Source organism: Drosophila eugracilis, unplaced genomic scaffold (assembly GCF_018153835.1).
Source record: "Drosophila eugracilis isolate 14026-0451.02 unplaced genomic scaffold, ASM1815383v1 contig_2152, whole genome shotgun sequence".
NCBI classification, from domain to species: Eukaryota; Metazoa; Arthropoda; class Insecta; order Diptera; family Drosophilidae; genus Drosophila; species Drosophila eugracilis.
In genome coordinates, this window is record NW_024573036.1 from 2,558,749 (window position 1) to 2,579,081 (window position 20,333).

The 20,333-nt window shown below is 42.9% G+C and overlaps 1 protein-coding gene across 1 annotated transcript; it reads left to right on the forward strand.

Annotated features, from left to right (window-relative positions):
* The first annotated feature begins 8,305 nt into the window (after positions 1-8,305).
* LOC108110526 (homeobox protein goosecoid) lies at positions 8,306-19,252 on the forward strand. The gene is given in 4 exon segments (XM_017219607.2): positions 8,306-8,600; positions 8,602-9,178; positions 10,146-10,513; positions 18,290-19,252. Coding segments are annotated over 4 exon segments (1,272 nt in total). The 5' UTR covers positions 8,306-8,549; the 3' UTR covers positions 18,566-19,252.
* Positions 19,253-20,333: the final 1,081 nt, after the last annotated feature.

The following is a 20,333-nucleotide window of genomic DNA, read 5'->3' on the forward strand; positions in this document are numbered from 1 at the left end:
GTTGCCACCTTTGTTGAATCAAAACAACGTAAAAAGCTGCCAGATATAAAACTCGAGTCTGCCTTTCACCTAAAAATAAAAAACTCTACGCGTGACAATTATTGGTAGATGTTTTGTAATTTTAATCTTAGTAAATTATATTATCAGAAACAGCAATAGGGTCAGATTGTCACACTCCACATCAACCATCGGGCAGAAACAGCTGTTAGCGAAAAGGTTGCCACGTTGGTTCCAACATTAGCAAGCCACAGGTGGCGTTTACGCTGGGCAGGGTACCAAAAACGAAATATAGGGAATAAAAACGACCAACAGGTGGAAGCACTGTGGTCCCTTTCAGTGTTAAGAAATTAACAATTTAAAATATATGCACCAAAAATCGAACATATTAAAATTTTTTAATTTAATTTGTGTAATCTAACGAAAGATCCATAAAAAATAAAAAAGCTGGAAAAATATTCTTATGATTTCTATGATTAAGAAAAGGCTCCTGTTCATATAATCTTAAAATATTAATGGTTATTCATATATTAAAAATAATAATAATTTTTACAAGTTTCAAAAATCGTATTTCTCAAAATTACTGACTTCAATTTGAAGGTCCCGGCAAAGGGCAAGCGCAAAGTTAAAACCGGAGCAGAAGCAGAAGCCAAGCCGGATCGGTTCGAAATCCATATCCAATTCTATACCAGGAGAAGTAGAGCCAAGCCAGGCTAAGGCTAAAGCCAGAGGAAAAGGCAGAGGAGTTTTGTTTTCCTAGCAAATTCAAATCCCGTGCTTATAGATCTCGGTCGATCGGTCGGTCGGTCAAAGGAGCAAGGAAGTTCGGGAACTGAATCTGAAACTGGGATTAGGGCGGATCAATTTGGCTGTAGTGCGAATGCAAATTGGCCAGCGGTACGATTTAAATGAGGCGGTCAAACAAAGGCCACATTGATAAGGAGTGCATCCTGCAGAGCCGGAACAAAAAGTCCGGGTTGCACTTCCACTTTACCTGCCTCGCCGGGCCATAAGGGAAAATTAGGTTTACACCTTCCCGGCCAATATGTTCATAAAACAATTTAGAGATTTACAAGGGGATCAACTTGAATGTGGTGCACAGTATATAGCCTGTAGCCCATTTTGCATATCTATAGCCCTCGTCCTTTCCCGGCTCTTGAGTGGGTGTGGTTGTGTTTGTATTGCGGTTTTAGTGTAACGAAAAAAGACGCGTGGTTCTGGTTATGGATATGGATATGGATATCAGGGCCATCACCACGCCCATCATCCCTCCCTTTTCCCAGAGCTCTTCACACATGTTTACTTTGGCAACTTGCGCGGGAAACGAAAGCTCTTCATTTCCGATGAAGTAATATGCGTTCTGATAATATGAAAAACATCCTGCGGCCAGGATTTGCACGCACTTATTCCCTTTTTAATGGACTTGGCCAGCGACTTTTTTGCCCGCATTTATTTTGCATATTTTTTCGCGCATCGCAACCAAAAAATTGTAATTCGAGTGGTTCAAATGTGTGCTGTGAGCCCGAGAACTAGTTCGGAGGAACTTAAGCTTAAAAGCAATCCCAAATCATTAAAAATTAAATCACAAATAGAACTGCCGGTGGACAAACAAATAAAAAATAAAATAAATTATTTGAAGAGGCTTTTCAAACTGAATTTAAATCCTAAACTAAAAGAAACTTAGTTTTTTAGTAATAAGTAATATTTTGATATTTTGTCCGTTTAGAAACTAGTTCCCATTCGGCCACTTGAAATCCCAACGAGAATCCTCGCCGCGGGGAGCTGGGCGATTGCTACTTACTTGAGCTACATTAGGGACAATTTGCATTTGCACGGCTCGCAAATAGATCTGTGGCCGCAGGACAACAGGACAATCAGGACTGCCGAAACAATCGGAAGACGGCAGGATGCCTTCACAGGTATCTCGGCCTCTGCTGTGCTGCGTGGGATTATAATTCTTGAGCACGGGATCAAAATAAAGCCTGCGGCCGCCGAAAAGGGTAGCCAGGGCAAGGGTGATGGAAAAACAAAGGCACGCGGAGGGTAGCGAAAGGATTTCGGGTCGGGCAGGACAAGTTAGTAACTCTCATTACTTTAAATGGATTTCAATTAAGTTGCAAATTGATCTCGAAAACAATTGAGTCCCGTCGAGGCGTTTGAGTGGTTCGAGTTGTGTGCTTTCTCGCAGGATGAAGATGAAAATGCTGCCCGGACTACTGCTAAGCCCAACAAAGGACTTGCCTGCTCCTGATCCTGCCCCTTGCCTCCTTCCCTCTGCTGTTGTTATCGTGGGTGGAAAATAAAGGAAGGACAAATGAAAAACGGCTGCTCTTTTCATTCATTTACTCTCGCGCGATGGAGGAAAAAACATGATTCTTAAGACATTGTTAAAATTAACAAAAAACCTGTATAAAAAATGTTTATGTAATGCTGAAAGCCAGTCCCAGCACCGTTAAATAGTCAGTTATGTATCAAGTTATTTATATTTTAGTAAAGTAATTAAATTTGAGCCCATTTTTTCTGAGTGGACGAGGGTGACAGAATCAGAACCGAAATCAGAATCGTTGCTTTCATTCATCTGCTTTCGGACTGTAAGCGATATGCGAGTTGCGGGCAAAAGGACAGCTGCCGAAGCACTTGGCACCAGGCACTCCTCCACATTTCCAAACCGAAACCGAACCAAACTCATAGATGACTGGCAGTTTTCCCAGCGGAAGGAGCGCAGTGCCAAGGCAAAAGAGTCCTGCCGTTGACAGGATAACGAGATTTTTCAAGTGGCCCTCCACTTCACACCCTTTTTATTCAGATGCTGCTGCTGAAATCAATATTAATCTCAATCTGAATCTCAATCTAGTCGAGGTCTGGAGGTCTTAGCAGATTTCTCTCGCAATTAGTCGGCCAGGAAATGGAAAAGGCGCAAAAAACGATTTTCCAAGGACTTAAACACGAACAGAGGGATAACATGCTCGGGGTACGAGGGATACACTGAAATCCGAGGATCGCAGCAATCAAATGCGCATCACCAATCGCCGCAAAAACAAAGGCAAAAAGAGAACAGTATGGCGGAGAAAGCATTTCATTCTCTTGCGGGGCGTGTGAAGAAAGGGACAGAATGCGAAACAAAAAATGAGCAGGGAAATGGAGGGGGCAACCTCCTCTCTTTCACTCTGTTTGCCATACAACATAGCTTATCCGGGCTGATCTTTGTTGCGATTTGCAACGGTCAATTGAAAAGCGGCCGGGAAAACGATCGGAGAATTGTTAAGAGCCCAAGCCCAGACAGGACCTTAAAACCGAACCTGCATAGCAGTTTTGTTTGGGTTAGTTTTTTATGCCCGAGACAACATGGCAAATACGTTCAGAACACGGGATAACAAGGAAATGGGGAAAGGGAATAGGAACGGGACGAGAAAAGACGACAGGCTAGGACAACATGGCCAGGGGAAAACAATAACGCCACACACGCTGCAAAAAAAGCCTCCAGAGGGACTGCTCCTACACTGCTACAAAATACACAATCCAATCTGTGAAAATCAAATTCAATATAACAATTTACTACTTCAGAGTATTTTCTACCAATAATAATTATTAAGCATCAACATTATAATGTTACATGCTCGTATACCTTCTTCATACACTTTTGAAATACGTTTTCTGTACTCTCACTAGTTTGCTGATCAATTTTTTATATTTTCCCAAATAGTTTCCCAATAATATTTTTGCTATTCCAATACTGAGCCTTTATTTTTGTTTCCCTTTTTCACCTTTGCAATCCTTGCATTTGTTTGATTTCATTTCCTTTCGCGATTTGTTTGTTTGCCAATTTGTTTTGCTTTGTAAGAGGTGACGGATACGTCGAACAGGAGCAGAAGCAACTGAAACATCGCCAGGACCTGGGATTGCAGTCGAGGCTCAGTCTCAGGCCCATATTTTGATTTTCGAGATTTGTCAAGAAAGAGTTGGGACAAACAGCAATCTGAAAAGGGCATGGAAACAGCTAGAAAGTGGTGAAAGGTCCTTCTGCAAAGAAAACTCGGCTAATTAATTGAGTTGAAGTAATTTTCGGTAAAGAGCAAAAGTTCTTGCAAATGGGATTGCCTTTTGCCAGGCTCTTTTTTACCTCCTTCGTTTAGGATGTTTTCCCAGCCATTCCCACTCGACAAATATTTGACTGGCCATTCTCGCCCCTTTTCCATATTTTTTCCACCCACGCGCCCCCAAAATATCCCCGGGTCACATAATTTAAATTTTTAATTACGCATCAAATCAACACGAGCAATTATGACAGCCTAAAAGCAGAATGGAAGGGAGAGTTGCTTTGGGCTTTTGATTTTTGGAAAAGGAGAAGGAAACCAATTCCATTAGAGGAAATAATATATAACCTGAGTTTGTACTTGGTAAAACCACAGTTTTAGATATATTTTGACATAAATACACTTTTTTAAATAATTTTCATCTGGCTTAATGTTCGAATAGCAAATAATTGAACCATTAAACCTTCTAAAGGAAGACGAATGCCTGAGGACTCAGATCAGAATTTTGTTTGGGGTTATCTGTCAATTGATTTCTCACTTGGTTCCATTATACTTCTCCATTCGATTGAGCCCTGAATTGAGGCATTATCCAGAAGTATCTTCCCAAAGCAAATCAAACAAGCCGGGAATCCCGCCACAGCCCAATATCAAACAGCCCTGACCAAAGTGTGGCCTTGTTTACGCAAATACGAACCCAAAACACGGATCCTTGGGATGTGGAAAGGAGCAGCTGCTCCTGATGGCCGCCCTCTGTCTCTTTCCCGCTCTATCTCCCTCTCTTTCCCGCTCGATCAAGCGGCTCTTTTGTCGACCATTTTGGTTTTGCCTCACGCCCCGAATCGTTCCCTCCATGGCATCCCATTCATCCGCACGGGTTTTCGGTTTTATTGCACCTTTTGTCTCCACCCATCCCTCTCTCTCTCTGATCCCATAGCCCCGTCTCTTTCTCCTTCTCGCCATGCGTAATCGAGGCAATTTGCACGCTTACGCATATCGCAAGATTAAACTTATCCCTGATCCCTGAGCTGACTGATCCCTTGATGCGGCTGCCATTGCCAGAAATTGCTTCTACTTTCTACACTGAGAGAGTTGATATCAAAAGGGCTTCCGACTTGGATTACTTAAATAGAGAATTTAAAAAAAATGTTACAAATACCAAAAGGTCAAAATCCATTAGAAAGCTACGGTACCAGCAGATATCGTCATGTTCTTGAATTTTCTGCTACTACAATTTTTTCCTGTGTACCTCTGGGATCGACATGAGAAACATCCGACTGGATCGACCGTACGACGCATAAAACGATATTTGGATTAGGCATTTAATTGACTGCTAAGAGAAAACCGGTGTGACCATATAGAGATGTATCCAGGGGTTGCTACTGCTGGCGTGGATTAGAGGCGATACCGATGACGAGGCTTCATTACCATATCAATGTCGGCAGCAGGCGACTCAGCCGCAATGGCAAATCCTCATCACGGGATTTAACTGCTGAATCCGAAGAATCTGATTCCGATTCTGGTGCGGATTCTGCTGCTGATTTCGATTTGGCTTCTCGAGGAAATTCGCTTAAATTTTTAACAAGACAAATACGCAAAGCACACGCCCTCCCACCCCCGCTTCCTTCTCTCACTGCTCCACCGCTTCTGGGAAAAATTCCTAGAGGGAGAAAGAGAGACAGTGAGAGCGAGGAAAACTTTTCTAATTTTGCACAACTGGAAAATGTAGCCGTGGGCGTCGAAAGAGAAATGGCAACAGAAAATCGAAATAAAAACCATCATCATCGGTGGCCAAGAAAAAGTTCGAAGAAGAAGATGATGGTTTTCCCCGCAGTTTTCCGTCGCTTTTTCTCCGGCGCTCAAATGGAAAAGTAGAAAAACCTTTTATTCCACAATGTTTGCTTAGTCCTTTGCCAATTGAACTTTTTCGCACAGCCAATCGAAGGGTAGTGGCGCAAAACCAAATACAATACTTAGACGAGTTAATTTAATTTTTTATTTAAAATTCAATCTACGAACTAAAACAAAAAGTGCACAGCGAGTGGGGTAATAAATCAGGTCAGAGTCGTGGAGCAAGGGGAAAAATATCAAAAAGTTCCAGAAAAAAGTATGCAGGGAAAATAATAGAAAAAGTGCAGCCCAACTTTTAAGCTTAGCGAGAAGCGCACTCCCAGTGGTTCCTCTCTCCCTCTTCTTTTTGCCTTTCTCCCCCTGAAGTTTCTTCTATACTTGCACCACCTCCATCGGTTTTCCCGTCGGGAGTTTTTGGTCATGTAAGAAGTTCAGTGCAAAGGCAAATAGCAAAGCCCAGGGAGAGATGGGATGGGGAATCCACTGAGAATCGGAGAGAACCTTGGAGAGAAAACGTCCTCGCCCTGCGGTCCTTTGCCTGCTTAATTATTCAATAATTTCTAAAAGCATTTGGCCACATTCGACGTCATCAGCCGTCATCCTTTCATCCTTTTGCAATATGCGACAGGCAACTCCTCCCTCGTCCTTTCCCCCTAATCAGTTCCACACATATTTCCCGGCCCACACTCAAATATCTGCATTTATGAAAGCTTCGCTCTTAGGACCTCTTCGCCCTTTAAAGAACACCGAGCAAAATGCCTTAAATTACAATTTTATATTATTTTAATTTAAGATAAATTACATATAATAAAATATTAATTTAATTCATAATTTATAACAGTTACATCGATTGGTAGCTTTCCCAATACAGAATCATGTATGTGAGTACCTTTAACACAATAAATGTTTAACAAATCTTAACTATTCTTGCGAATTATTTTCCAAGTGGTCCCCGAATAGGTGACATTCTATGGACTTTTCGCTCCATTCGTTTTCCTGGCTGGCTTTCCATTTGCTTTTGTGTGTGTGTGGCTTGCCAGAGTTGCATTTATCATTAGTCGTAGCTTAGCTTTTGTTTTCCTGCATTTGGGTGAGGGAGGGGGTGCGGGTGACCCCGGGGGCCATTGGGGATTTTGCACTTGGGCATGTTTGATGTGGAAACTTTAGATTAAAATATTTTCATATGCACACACACGAGGTGGAACAATAGCGAACGGTCGCCAGAGTCACCAAAGTACTGCAGATTATTCGTAGGGCGCTTCCAATTTGCTTCCTGCGAAAGCTTCACCTTCCCGTATACTATCTTCGGTAGAATGCTTGCTATATAAAGCATTCAGCTCTCCTCCTCAGCTATAACCCTTAACCTCCGAAGGGGCCAGATGACGAAGCTGGAGAAAGGAACCAGGGCAAGAAGCAGCGCATCTCCGTGGGCGGATTGAGCGCATAATGATGTTTATGTGTTGCCAGAAACATAAAAGCATTAATTTAGTCATTATCTTCTTAAGATACAGCGCCGGCAGAGGCATCGTAGAATCCCCTGAAATCGAGAAGAGAGCCAGTCTTTTCACCACCCATCACGTTCATCAGCATTTTTATGCTACCCCACACTGCCCACTCGGGTGAACGAGATAGCTGCAGTATAGCCATCCCTTGTGCACCCTCGCCCCTTCTCTTTTGCACTCTCTACAGCTATCTCTTTCTTGGGGGGCCGTGGGTCTGTCAGTGATGACTTTATCTGTATAAATAACTGTCAGTGGCCAAAGAAAGTAGGTAAAGAGCGAAAAAATACAACAAAAACACAGAATAATTGGGATGAAGGGGGCTTGGGAGCGGGGCATTATCTCCATAGCGCCATCTTTATAAAAGACCTCCTGGCAACCTTAAAACCTGGAAAACTGCATGATGGGGACACTGACACCTTCAACCACCACCGACAAGAGCGAGGGAAAGAGACACTGAACGATGAAAAGAAAGGGAGGGAGAAAGGTTTATAGAGAGAGGTCCGCAGCCAGAGAGCGCTGCCAAACAATATGGTAGCATTGAGGGCGTGGCTTCGCCTCAATTCCATTGGCTGAACTCCCAATATGTCCGCTAAGCGAGAGAGCAGACCGTGCGTTTGTATCTGGTATCTGAGAGTAAGTATCTATATCTGTACGAGAACTGGCCTGACGACTACTCGACAACTTGTCGGGCGGAACGCTCTCACAACAGTTTCGCAGCTCGAGCGGACAAGAAGGGTTCCCGGTGGCTGAAAAACCTGTGAAAATTATCAAAAATCACGACGCGATTCTGGTGCGTGATTATCGTTCGGTTCAGTGAATTTTACCTTGATTGAATTTCTGTGGAAACCAGTGACGGGAAAACTTCCTAGACTCCAATTTAACTCTCTGAACCAATTAGTGGATTTTTCTTCGATTTTAAAGAGTTAGAAAAAGTTGTAATAAAGTAATCTGTGTTACAAAAAAAAAAAACATTTTCGATCTTGAACGTTCCACAAACTCCTTCAAAATTCTCTCCTCATTGTGGACCCCTGGAGGAGGAGGCGGTGGAGGAACCACCACCACTCCCAACACGGCGCCAGACATTCCGCCCTCGAAGGCCAAGTTCAAGATCACCGTCGTCAGCACGCCCAGCCCCTCCCCGCCGCCCACGCCACCTCCTGCTGGTTCTATGCTCGCACAAATGGTTGAAACCAACTCCCCGCCGTCGGGTTATACGCTCAAAGAGATCGCCCAGCGATCTTGGAGAGCAGCAGCAGCCACCACGGCAGATCTCACGATCCCCAGGCAACTCGGCCGCCTATCACCTGACCACCGCCATGCTCCTGAACTCCCAGCAATGTGGCTACTTGGGTCAGCGATTGCAATCGGTGCTCCAGCAGCAACACGCCCACCAGCAATCGCAGAGTCAGACCCCTTCCTCTGACGATGGCAGCCAGTCGGGAGTCACTATTCTGGAGGAGGACCGGAGAGGAGGAGCTGCCGCCGCATCTCTATTCACCATCGACAGCATTTTGGGCTCCAGGCAACAAGGTGGAGCATCCGCTGCAAGCCAAGGCAACCACATCAGCAGCAATGGCAACCAAAATGGACTGACCTCGAATGGCATCAGTTTAGGACTGAAGAGGAGTGGCGCCGAGTCCCCCGCCTCGCCCAACTCAAACTCCAGTTCCAGCGCAGCTGCCAGTCCCATCCGACCGCAGAGGGTTCCTGCCATGTTGCAGCATCCTGGCCTGCATCTGGGTCACCTGGCGGCTGCAGCAGCAAGCGGCTTCGCCGCCTCTCCCTCAGATTTTCTAGGTGAGCTTAACATTAGTCCACTATATATACCATATATAATTTATTTAAACTTTAAGCTGCAAGCGAATTTTTATAGACTTACCACCACTTTCCATCGATGTTATGGAATTATTGTTATTTATGAAAGCTTAAGGTTCTTTCTTAGCTAACAACGAATATTTTTGAATTCCTTGTTCTCCCAGAAAACAGCTTGAGGGAACGCACTCATGCAGTCAGAAATCACCCACACTCATCCTGACATCCTCATCCTCAATTCCACCCACTGAACAGAACCACTCCCGTTCCCAAGCGAAGCCTGAATGGCATTATTCATAATTAGGCAATGATCCGTGAAAGATGATTCCGCATTTCCCTTCCATTTTCCTTCGATTTTGCGGTGAGAGGATTTGCATTGGGGTCTAAGTCTTAGATTGGGCCGGAAAACCGGAGAAATCCTGGGTCAGGGGTGGCTTTAAGATGGGCTCCGGTCTTGTGTTGATTCGAGCGTGGATCTCCGGCGCAGATTTATGCAGAATCCCGCTTAAATTCATTCAAAGGCTCCCCCGCAGGACATGAATATTAAAAACCAGGGAAGCAACTTTTTTCCCCAGCTTGCTGCAACCGGAAACGGAAGCCTCACATATGCTTACAGCTGGGGTAAAAATAATAGATTCTGTTTTGGAATGTTCCATGCAAATATTTAACGGTCATTGTGAAATTCTTGAAGTATTTTGCCAGTATTTATTACTCCAAAAAACTAAGGGTACATTTTTTATACATATTTTTTTGTCCGCTTCTAGTCATTTTGCATCCACTGTAAAGCCAACATGGCGGCCGTTTTATTTTCCGCGTTTCGTTATGCGCATTTTTAAGGATTTACCCAGGAATATTCCACTTACCCCGTCCCTCTCTCGAGCGCTTATATGATGATGATATGACTGTTATTACAGCCAGAGAATAATGAATTTTCCTTTTGTTTTCCCTGCAGTGGCGTACCCCAACTTCTATCCAAACTACATGCACGCGGCTGCGGTGGCGCATGTGGCTGCCGCTCAGATGCAGGCGCATGTGAGCGGAGCAGCCGCAGGATTGGCGGGTCACGGACACCACCCGCACCACCCCCACGGACATCCGCACCACCCACATCTGGGCGCACATCATCACGGCCACGGGCAGCACCACCTAGGACACCTGGGTCATGGACCTCCGCCGAAGAGGAAGCGCCGCCATCGCACCATCTTCACGGAGGAGCAGTTGGAGCAACTGGAGGCCACCTTCGACAAGACCCACTATCCGGATGTGGTGCTGAGGGAGCAACTGGCTCTCAAGGTGGATCTCAAAGAGGAAAGGGTTGAGGTGAGTTCAGAGTATGATTAATCTCAATTTAAGGAAAATATTATCAAACTTCAATGGCTTTTGTGGTTCTAGGATTGCTACCTCCCCCTCTTTCTACCCAACAACCTTTTCTTCTATTTGGCTCTAATTTCACGCTCATTTTAATTCCCCGCGTGAAACCAATTGAGTGCCACACCCCCGCTCCCTTCCACTTAACCAATATGAATCAGATTCTGAATCTGTATCTGAATCTGAATCAGAATGAGAATCTCCGGCATCTGCACTGCCATCTCTCTTCTCTAAACGATTTCTCCCTCTGAGAACTTGGTCTTGTTTATTTAGTTGTTAGCCGCGTACATTTTGCGGGGCTTCTCCGCCGAGGAAAGCAAAACAATGCCAATCCCAATGATTCACTTAATTTGGGTAATGGGACTCGGGACACAACCGCATGTTTAAACGGATGGTGATGGTTATTTGCTTGGTGGTTGTCCCTGAATCGTATCATTGGTAATGTAAATATGCAGGGATTCCTGATGCCTTCTGCTCCCTTGTAAATCCCACCCTGGGGGCCCGGAGGGATAAACCATCCCTTTAACGTCGGCAAATGTGATTCAAAGTCCATTAGTGTCGAGGAAACCCGACAACAAACAAACAAATTGAGAGGTCACCAAGGAAGAAAGTGACGACAAAAGTTGACAATTTAATTTGTTCACATTTTTGAGCTCACATTGATGGGTGGCTATTCCGCGTCTTTGATAAGGATTAGCAACGCTTTCCGGTGCCCCTTAGTTTACGTTTCCCTGGCAATATGTTTGTCAACCGGTCAAATGTTTAATCTAACCCGTCCCACCCCAAACAGGAACCCCTTCTGCAATCACCCTCACCTTTTGGAATCCACGAAGGCGGACAAGTGCGACATTTGTTGACACTCGAGGGGGTGTGGGTTTATGTTTGGCCTTCAGCTTAAGACAACTTACACATTAACATTACTAACCATTTAGGATAATGAGAGGCGTGGCGTTACTTAACCCGCAGGCGATTTGACGCCTGCTTTTTGATTACGCGACAAATGTGACCCGCGGCCAACATTGGAATCCTAAGCGGATTAGATGCAGGTTGCAAGACCAGAGCGGAAGCTATTAGATAAAAATGAAAAACCGAAGTGTGGAAATGATTTCAAAACTTTTCAACTAATTGGAAATCGGGGAATCTCGAATCTGCTGGCTCATGAGGGCGACTAATTAACATACAACACACAAAAAGAGACTTCAAACTTGTCTCTGACAAGCAAAGTGGATGAAGAAAGAGACGGCAGCCATACCCAAGCCCCGATCCCCATTCTCCAATCCCCAATCCCAATCCCCAAGTAAATCTTGTGCTCAGTCATCGCTCGCCATTGACTTAAGCAGCATAATCAACTTCAGGTCTGGCTTCCAACTTGGAACCTCGGCTTTTGTGACTGCTACTGTTTAGCATATTTGCATGCCAAGAGTTGCCACTCGAGACCCCCTGCGCCCCGCGATTTCTGGACAGTCTCTCTAAGACCCCAGCCGGGCCATAAGTGGCAATAATTATTGAAAATCTTGCCTAAGACAAACAGCAGCAATAACAAAAGAGAAAACAGAAGGGAAAAACTTAACAAATTCGAAGCCTACACAAAGCTTACTCTAGCAGAGAAGAGTCCGTTCAATTTGTGATCTTCTATTTAATTATTAATCTTTAAGCTGAGAACCTAAAAACTCCGAGATGATAATATTAGAAACCAATTTATGATCATTGAATTAATATTGTTAAGTTGCCATACAAGTTAGTTGCCATGTTTTGGTTAGTTATAGTTAAGACCTTCACATAATGTTCTCATTTCATAAATTTCAGTTACCAAAAGTGCCTTCTGAATTCTCTTAATTATTCCGTTCCCATCCAAACATCGTTTGGCATTTAAATGATCTGCTTATTTTGACTTCATCATTTACAATTATTATTTTTATTTAGACACTCGAGGATCGGGTGGTTTCGGATCGGATTGGTTTCGATGGGATGGGATTGGATTGGATCGTAAAACAGTAGCTCTACCTGTAGAGCAAACAAACTCGTTCCCTTTGTCTGTCTGCCTCTCTTTTTTCGCCTTGCCTTCTTTGGTGCGTGCAAGTCAAATACGCCTAATCCCGCAGCTCAAGTGATCGCGGTGATTTCGTTCTCCGATCTGCCAGATAGAGAGGAACATACATGCGAGTATATAGAGGAGGAATACCTGGAGGGCATTTCAAATATTTGTCTTCGGTCGTCGCCAAGAAATTAGTAATCATCAGCTTGGCATAATTTCGATCGCTCAACTCTACAAATATTGGTGTTACCCCTTCCCGGACATACACACAGAGAGTGGAGGAGCCGAAGAATGTGCCCACTCATCACCCCTCATCACTCCATTGTGAACTGATCTCTGTTGTGTCTGCGATATTCTCCTACTTTGTCGTTTTGTTTTGGCCAGGACCTGAAAAGGGCTTGTCACCCTACTGCCTTTCTTTCAAGGATCATCCCGTGTCTCAAGCGTTGCCGCTTTGAAGTTGCACAATTGAGAGGCCTCAGCTTTTATTCCGGGCCACCTGCGTTGGCAATTAACTAAAATATTGCTTCTGTATTATTATTATTGTTTTTATTGTTGTCTCTTTTTAGACACAATAAACACATCTTTCTCTCCCCGATGTTTGTTTAGCCTCGAAATTGAATTAAAAACGGCAATGAGCTGGAATCAGCAGATTTCCGTTAATTTTACCCGAGGTCACGACCACCATCCACCCACCACCCACTGGGAGAGCCACTCAACAACCCACTTTCCTTCCGCAAATCTCACACCCCCACTTCCTCGGTAAATGCTGTTGTTATAATTTTTCATAATTTTCCATTATTCAAACACTTGCGTTACGAGGATGCGAATTTCCAGTTATCCCCCGAGAATTTTCTGGCGGCAAAGTGCGTTTACAGCCTTGAGCTATGGAAAATGGAAGGGGCAGGACTTTTCCGAGGGGACAGACGCTTTTCCCATGTTTGCTTTACAGTTTTGGCTGTCGAAGCGTGTAACCGTAGACAAATATTATCGCTGGGGGAGAAAATTGCCCTGGAAGCTGCATAAATTTACACAAAAAACGCACCACAAGTCAGGGGGCGGTGGGTGATGAAAAGTGAAGGTGGGAAGTGAAAGGTGGAAGGGGAAGGACAGGTGCACTTCTCACTAAGCTGTTAAAAGGTCGCCCGTGTAGGCGATTAACAAAAAAGGAAATAACTCGAAAAAAATGTATTTATAAATGCTTTTTTAAGGATGAAAAATTCATTATTTTAATGGGTTTTCTATGGGCACATTTGACAGACAACATTCAAATCTTATTTTGCTGGCTATGCCAAGGAACTTTAAATTTTGTAACAATCGATATACAAGATATTTGTAAACAAACTTCTCACTCGTCTCCATTATTTTTGTCTCTTTCTTTCCATCTCCTCAAATAATTACAGTTAGCTGATGATGTTCTGAGCTATTTGTAAACTGTAACTTTTTGAATAATAACTTAGATTTCTATCGCAAAAGCAAACAAGAACGTTCTAACTTGACATTTCCAATAAGAAATTAAAAGCCAAGAAGTCCGAAATGGCGGGATATATACATATAATTGCAAATAATGCTTTTATATGTATTATTTATTACACTTTAAATATATATTTTACTTAAAATGGTCTATGATTTATTTGGAACTTAACGCATATATCAACTTTTATGGTCCTTTGTTCATTTAATAAACAAAATTTTACCTCCATTTTATGGCGATAAGCCATTAATGAAACGGTTTTGAATAATAGCTTTATTTACAACATTTTGTTAATAATTAAGTGCACAACATGACAACGGATTTATTCAGTCGTTTTCAACAATTTTCAGCAATTAAATTCAGTTTTTGATCGCGGAGAATCACGCGTAAGCTTTTAACTTTTACCAGCCTCCTTCTTCTTTTTTTTCCCACATCCAGTTGGGATCCGCTTTGGTGTATTTTCTAACACTACTTCCAGTATTTTTAGCATTAGGTACTAACGCGATCTGTAAAGGCCGTTATTAAAATAAATTTAAACTTGTATAAGGTTTAATTCAAATTACAATTTTGTTAAACCATATTATTTATGGTATTATTGTTTGAAGCCATTTTTAAAGTAGAGATTCAGAGCAAGTCGATCTTAAACTCTTTAATTAGTGCACATGCACTGTCAAAAAGTGGAATGGGAATGTGCGTAACGAGCAATTTTCATGGGTGCGCGATTTTAATCCAACAACAGACGGAAACAGCGTCAACAATTTTCCAAAAAAGGTCGGATGAAAATTGGGAAAATGAGGGGTTGGGAAGAGTGTGGCGCCACCCACTTTGGTGACGAAGTTTCCGACCGACTTGTGTTGCCAATTTTCACTAATTAGAGCGACTGGCAAAAAGGCAGCCGCCATTTTGAGTTTTCCGCCTGCCCTCAACCGCCTACCGCCCCATTTTTCATCCATTTTCCCCATCTTAACCCCTTGCTCCACATTTTTATTAACCTATCCTGGAGAGATTCCATTTTATTTTTTGGTATCCTGGCTTTTTCAATGTTTTTTGGCTTTTGCCGTGGACAAAATTTTCCGAGCTTGGAAAAACACGGAAAAATTAGAAGAGGAAAATCGAAAGAGCAGGTGCAGCGATTAACGAAGCGCAAAGTTATCATAGCAGTGCAACCATGTGCTGCATTTTGGGAAACATTTCATAGTAATCCAGCCACGCAGTCAGCAGTCTGGCCAAAAACCCAAAAATAACACACACATCTGATGGTCAGTCGGCCAGAATGCTCCGCCCCTTGATTTCCCAATTGCCAGGGGGTGAAGGATAGTAAGGTGGGGAAGGGGTCTGGAGCGTAAAGCGCTTTTGTAGTTAATTAAAAATCAACCGCCGTGGGTATGTTTGTTCAATGGATTTCATGCACGTTTTCGAATGTGTGCCGCTTCGGCCTTTTTGCCCCTGGAGTTTCCACGGCCCCTCGATTTTCCTGCGGTATCAGCGATTTATGCGCTTTTGGATGAAAAATCTGTGGCAATATTTGCAGTGGCCAGTGGTTCCAGAAATCTCTCGACTCGAAGGCGCGAGCCAATGCATGTCAAGTTCTACGCTTCCTGGCGCAAAAAAATGCATCTGCTTCCATTTTACACTGAAAGAGTAGGCCCTACTGAGCATGCAAGTATCTTTTTATACTTCTTCTACTTTCCGAAAAAGTTGATTGATTTTTAAAGAGGTAGGAAAGCGCTCAGAAATATGTTTGATAGTATGCTATAATATATTTGCAGTATATATAAGCATATTGGTTAGAAAACAAAATTTACTTCCCTTCCTTCTTTACTTAAACTTCCTTTACTTTTATAGAGTTTTCAATTCAAAGCATTTTTCCCTCAGTGGGGAAATGCAGTTTCGCCATTTTGTTGGCATGTTGTTGAAGCTATCAATCAACATGGGAAATCGCCCACCACACAGATCCCCCTTTCCCGCCCCCTTGAACCGACACTTTTTGCGCCTTTGTTTATTTAATTTCTCCAAATTTTCACTGCGATTTTTGCGAGCGTGCCAGCCAGCGAAAAGTGGAAAAAACGCGCCTGCGGTTATGGCCAAATTGTTGTGCGTTAGTCAGATTTAAAACGCGTGGCGGGAGAAAGGAGCTGCCAGTGTTCGCCGGAACACTGTTGGCCGTACAAATTACGGGATTAGCAGAGCGAGCGTGTTTTTTCCGGCACACACACATGGATTTTGTAGTCCCGCCGGATTAGGGTTCAATGCGGTTCGCTGGCCAACATTTAATTAAAATATGAAACTTTAATAAGCGCCAAATGCCGAAAAAACCCAATCAGGCGGTAAAAATCGCCGTCGATTTTTTTCGCCCGCAGCTAAGTGATTTTTTTTTTTGTTTTAGAATTTGTGGATTAAAACTGTTGCATAGGTAATTATCTCGCTAGTTTGTGTGTTGACACAATTAAGCCGAGTAATTCACATATTCATTGCGTAATTTTAGAACTGCGTGCCCTGTGTTCTGTTGTTTTAATAACTTAAGCTCATAAAATTATGAAAATTATGAAAATAAATATGCCAAATATACGAGGGTAGAGGGAGTTGTCAAAAATCTAATTAGGCCCTGTGGAAAATGGAAAATTCAACTGCCATTTTGCCAGGGCATCAAACGCTTTGGCAACCAGCAAGGTTCAAAGGTTTCCAGGGCGAAAAAAATTCCATCATAACCAAATAAGTATGGGAAAGCAGCTGCGCTAATTTACTGCAAAACTAAATGCGTATTTTTTAGAGCAGCTGATAATGCCTTGCTTATAAGTTTAGCGCATTTCCCGTCATTTCCACATTTCCGCATTTTCCACAGCCACTTCGTCTGTTATTTCAACAAATTCAGTCGATTTGCTGCATAAACATTTTGCGAAACCCAGAGAAAACTCAACTTTTTCCTCGAATGATAACATTGTGGAAAATCAACTTTCCCACCGCTGCTAATTGTTCTAATTAAACTTTTTCCTGGCCGACTGGCTGCGAGTTTCGGGCCAGCATTCTGCCAGTATTTACTCAGCAAATAATCAACAACAGACGGACAAATAAACATATAGGGGTTGCAAATTCACCATTGCACTCGGATTGGGCAAATAGAGAATCGCAGGGAGAATTCCCGGGGAAAACGCAGAGAAAGAGAGAAAAGACTCCGCCCTCCGAGGAGGAGTGGGTTTTTGGGGTAGCTTTGGGGGCTAATGACAAGACAGATGGGTTCACTGCCCATGAGGGTGATTACATAACGGATTCCTTTCCCGCCCTCTCCTCCTTCAGATAAAATCTTCCCTTGCCCCCAAGAGAGATAACCTCCTGATGCTGATGATGTTTAACCCCTAAGTCACTTCGCAGCCGCCTTTTGTTTTAATTAACTAAGTAGCAGTGGGTGGGATGAAGGCGGATAGGGTTAAAGGTGGGGTATAAAAGCCCAACGGGTTGACAGGCGCAAAAGGCGTGGCCAAAGCCTAATTAAAAAGATAAAAACAATGAGTAAATCCGGCCCGAGAAGAGAAAATGGTTTTTTTACCTGACTTAAAAGAACGGAGTTTTCAGCTTTCGCTTGCTGAATATACAAGTTTAATGATTCCCTTAATAATATTTAAATATTTGTTCATGACTAATCAATATATAACGGTAACCCCGGGCCTTTCTTCCAATCATAAATTTACTTCCCACCCTCAAATCACAAAGAACTTTTCCTTTTCTACTGCCTTCTTCTGAATTTTCAATTAATTACAATTACAATAAGTCATCTCATTAAACCCTGAAAAGGCAGAAGTGGGAGGATTGGTGTCCCTGGCAACTGGCCAAAAGATAACCGCCAAGGTTGAGAGAGAAGCCTTGGAACGTGAAAAAAACAAGGGAGGGACGAAAAAATTACTTAAAATATTTATGAGCAGAAATCCCAAGCAGAAGAGCGAATTTCCGAGCAAAACGGATGAAAGTGTTTTTGAAGCCCCGCGCTCAAAAGTAACCTAGGTAGCCACCCTAGCCACCTCCTCGTTTTCTCATTGGATGAGTTTTTAAAACAGAAGGAGACTGTATTTGTTTATTAGCGCGAAAAGCTTCAACTTTATGAAACTTTTTATACCACATTGGAGAACTAATATTAAAGTAATAAGTTATTAAATAACTTATATAAATTTTAGAAATAAATAAATTATCCATTATTAAAAGACTGTATTTCCTCTTGTTTTTCCAGGTGTGGTTCAAGAACCGTCGGGCCAAGTGGCGCAAGCAAAAACGCGAGGAGCAGGAGCGGCTGCGTAAGTTGCAGGAGGAGCAATGCGGCAGCACCACCAACGGCACCACCAGCAGCACCAACAACAGCAGCATCGGCACCACCACTGCCACCGGAAACGCAGTACCCGTGAAATGCCCCGGATCCGATCACTACTCCGCGCAACTAGTCCACATCAAGAGCGATCCCAATGGATACAGCGATGCCGACGAGTCCTCCGACCTGGAAGTGGCCTAAGCTGGACCTTGGCTGTTGTTGTAAATACGGATGGATTACCATAGGGCATAGTAATACTTTAAGGGCCAGTTGATCAATGTCTTACTTACTTAGAAGTCACTTAAAATAAAAATGTATTTATTTTTTATCGCATAGGGAAACCTATGCATAAGATTTTGAAATGAAACTTGATTATTGAGTTAACAAACCCATTTATTTATTAAATTGTTTTACGCGACTGAGTACTTAAAATTAAATAGTTCAAAGAGTAAGCTTAAATTGACTTCTCGATGTCGGCCCTTAGCTCATAAGTTTTGTTTTGTAAATAGACGAGAAGAACCCCCATTTATGAACCTTTTTTGTTACTAAGTTATAAGTTGAAAGGGGAAAGAAACTAGACAAGTATCTTAACTATATTTAGTAAATCTGTACAGTCACTTATTGTATGTAAACATCTATGTGCGCGAATGTCATGTATCAAACTAAGTGTGAATGCGTTTTGTGGTAATTGTTTCGTGTCCTGTGTCCAAGTCCAAAGTTTATTGCATCTACTATAGAAACCTCCGAAGAAGAGTATTGATAAATAAGTAAAGCATACCATACTACACACAAGCTAAGTGTCATTCCTCCATCGAATAATTCTAATGTTAAAAATAACTTATTGAAAATCGAGAATAAAACAAAAACTTGCCAAAAGTCAAACGAAAATTGCAAGAGAAGTTCTTTAACTCCGGGTGGAAAACTTTCGATGATAAGTGGGAAGACCCGGCGAAAGTCTTTCACACCTGCCACTCCGGGTAATAGGAGATCCAAGGATAACTGAAGAGGAGCCAGGGAAATGGGGGAAACCTGGTGCAAGGTGGGGCGGCAGCGGTCAGCCTGTTAGCAGCTTCGATGGCCACTTTGATGGCTTCGCCTCCAATCAATTCGCCCACAGATACGGACCACACAAAGGATCTGAAACAGCAGAGGATGGGGCAGGAAACCTATGTGCATCTGCATCTTCCCCGCTCTGTGGCAGCTGTATCTGCATGTCCTCTGACGGCATTTGTTGGCCATTTTCATTCTTGCATTGCGAATCGGGGGTCGTGCCAAAACAAGATGGGAAAACCACTCAAATCATCCCCTGCACGGAGAGAATATCGAGCACAAATTATATTCACGTATTTCGGGGTACAACCCGAGGGAAATCATTTAACTAAGTGACTTAAAACTCAATTTTATAAAATAGGAATATATATGAAATATTTCAAAATATTTCATTTATATAAAACACTTTTATTCTATAACTTTGCTTTCCGCTCTCCGACTTACTTCTTCCTTCTTTCTGCTCACTCACAGTCTGTCACCCGAAATGTGATTGACAAATTGTCTCGTTTGGGCTGTTTTGTGTCCTTTCACTTTGTTTTTTCTCCCCATTTTTTGTGTTTTTCTCTTTGGCAAAGTTTCCATCTTGTTATTTTCCTTTGGCAGAGCTGGAGCAGCAAGTCTAGGTCCATTCAGGTGAGAGACTCCGACGACTCGAACCGATGGCCAAAATTCAAATTCAAATTTATTCCATCTTGACCTGACTTGGCTCGTTCTCTTTTATTTGGTCCTCTGCTCCTGAGTCGCCATTTTGTGCCCTGTCATTCCCGGTACTCTTATTTACACAGGCCTATCAATGTATACACCATCCCATTCCATCTGATACGATCTCGAGTTACCCGCAATCTCCAATCCCGAACTCGAATCCGGGATTCAGGATCCTGGCTCCTGGTTTCTGGCTCCTGGTTTTTGCGTCGGGCTT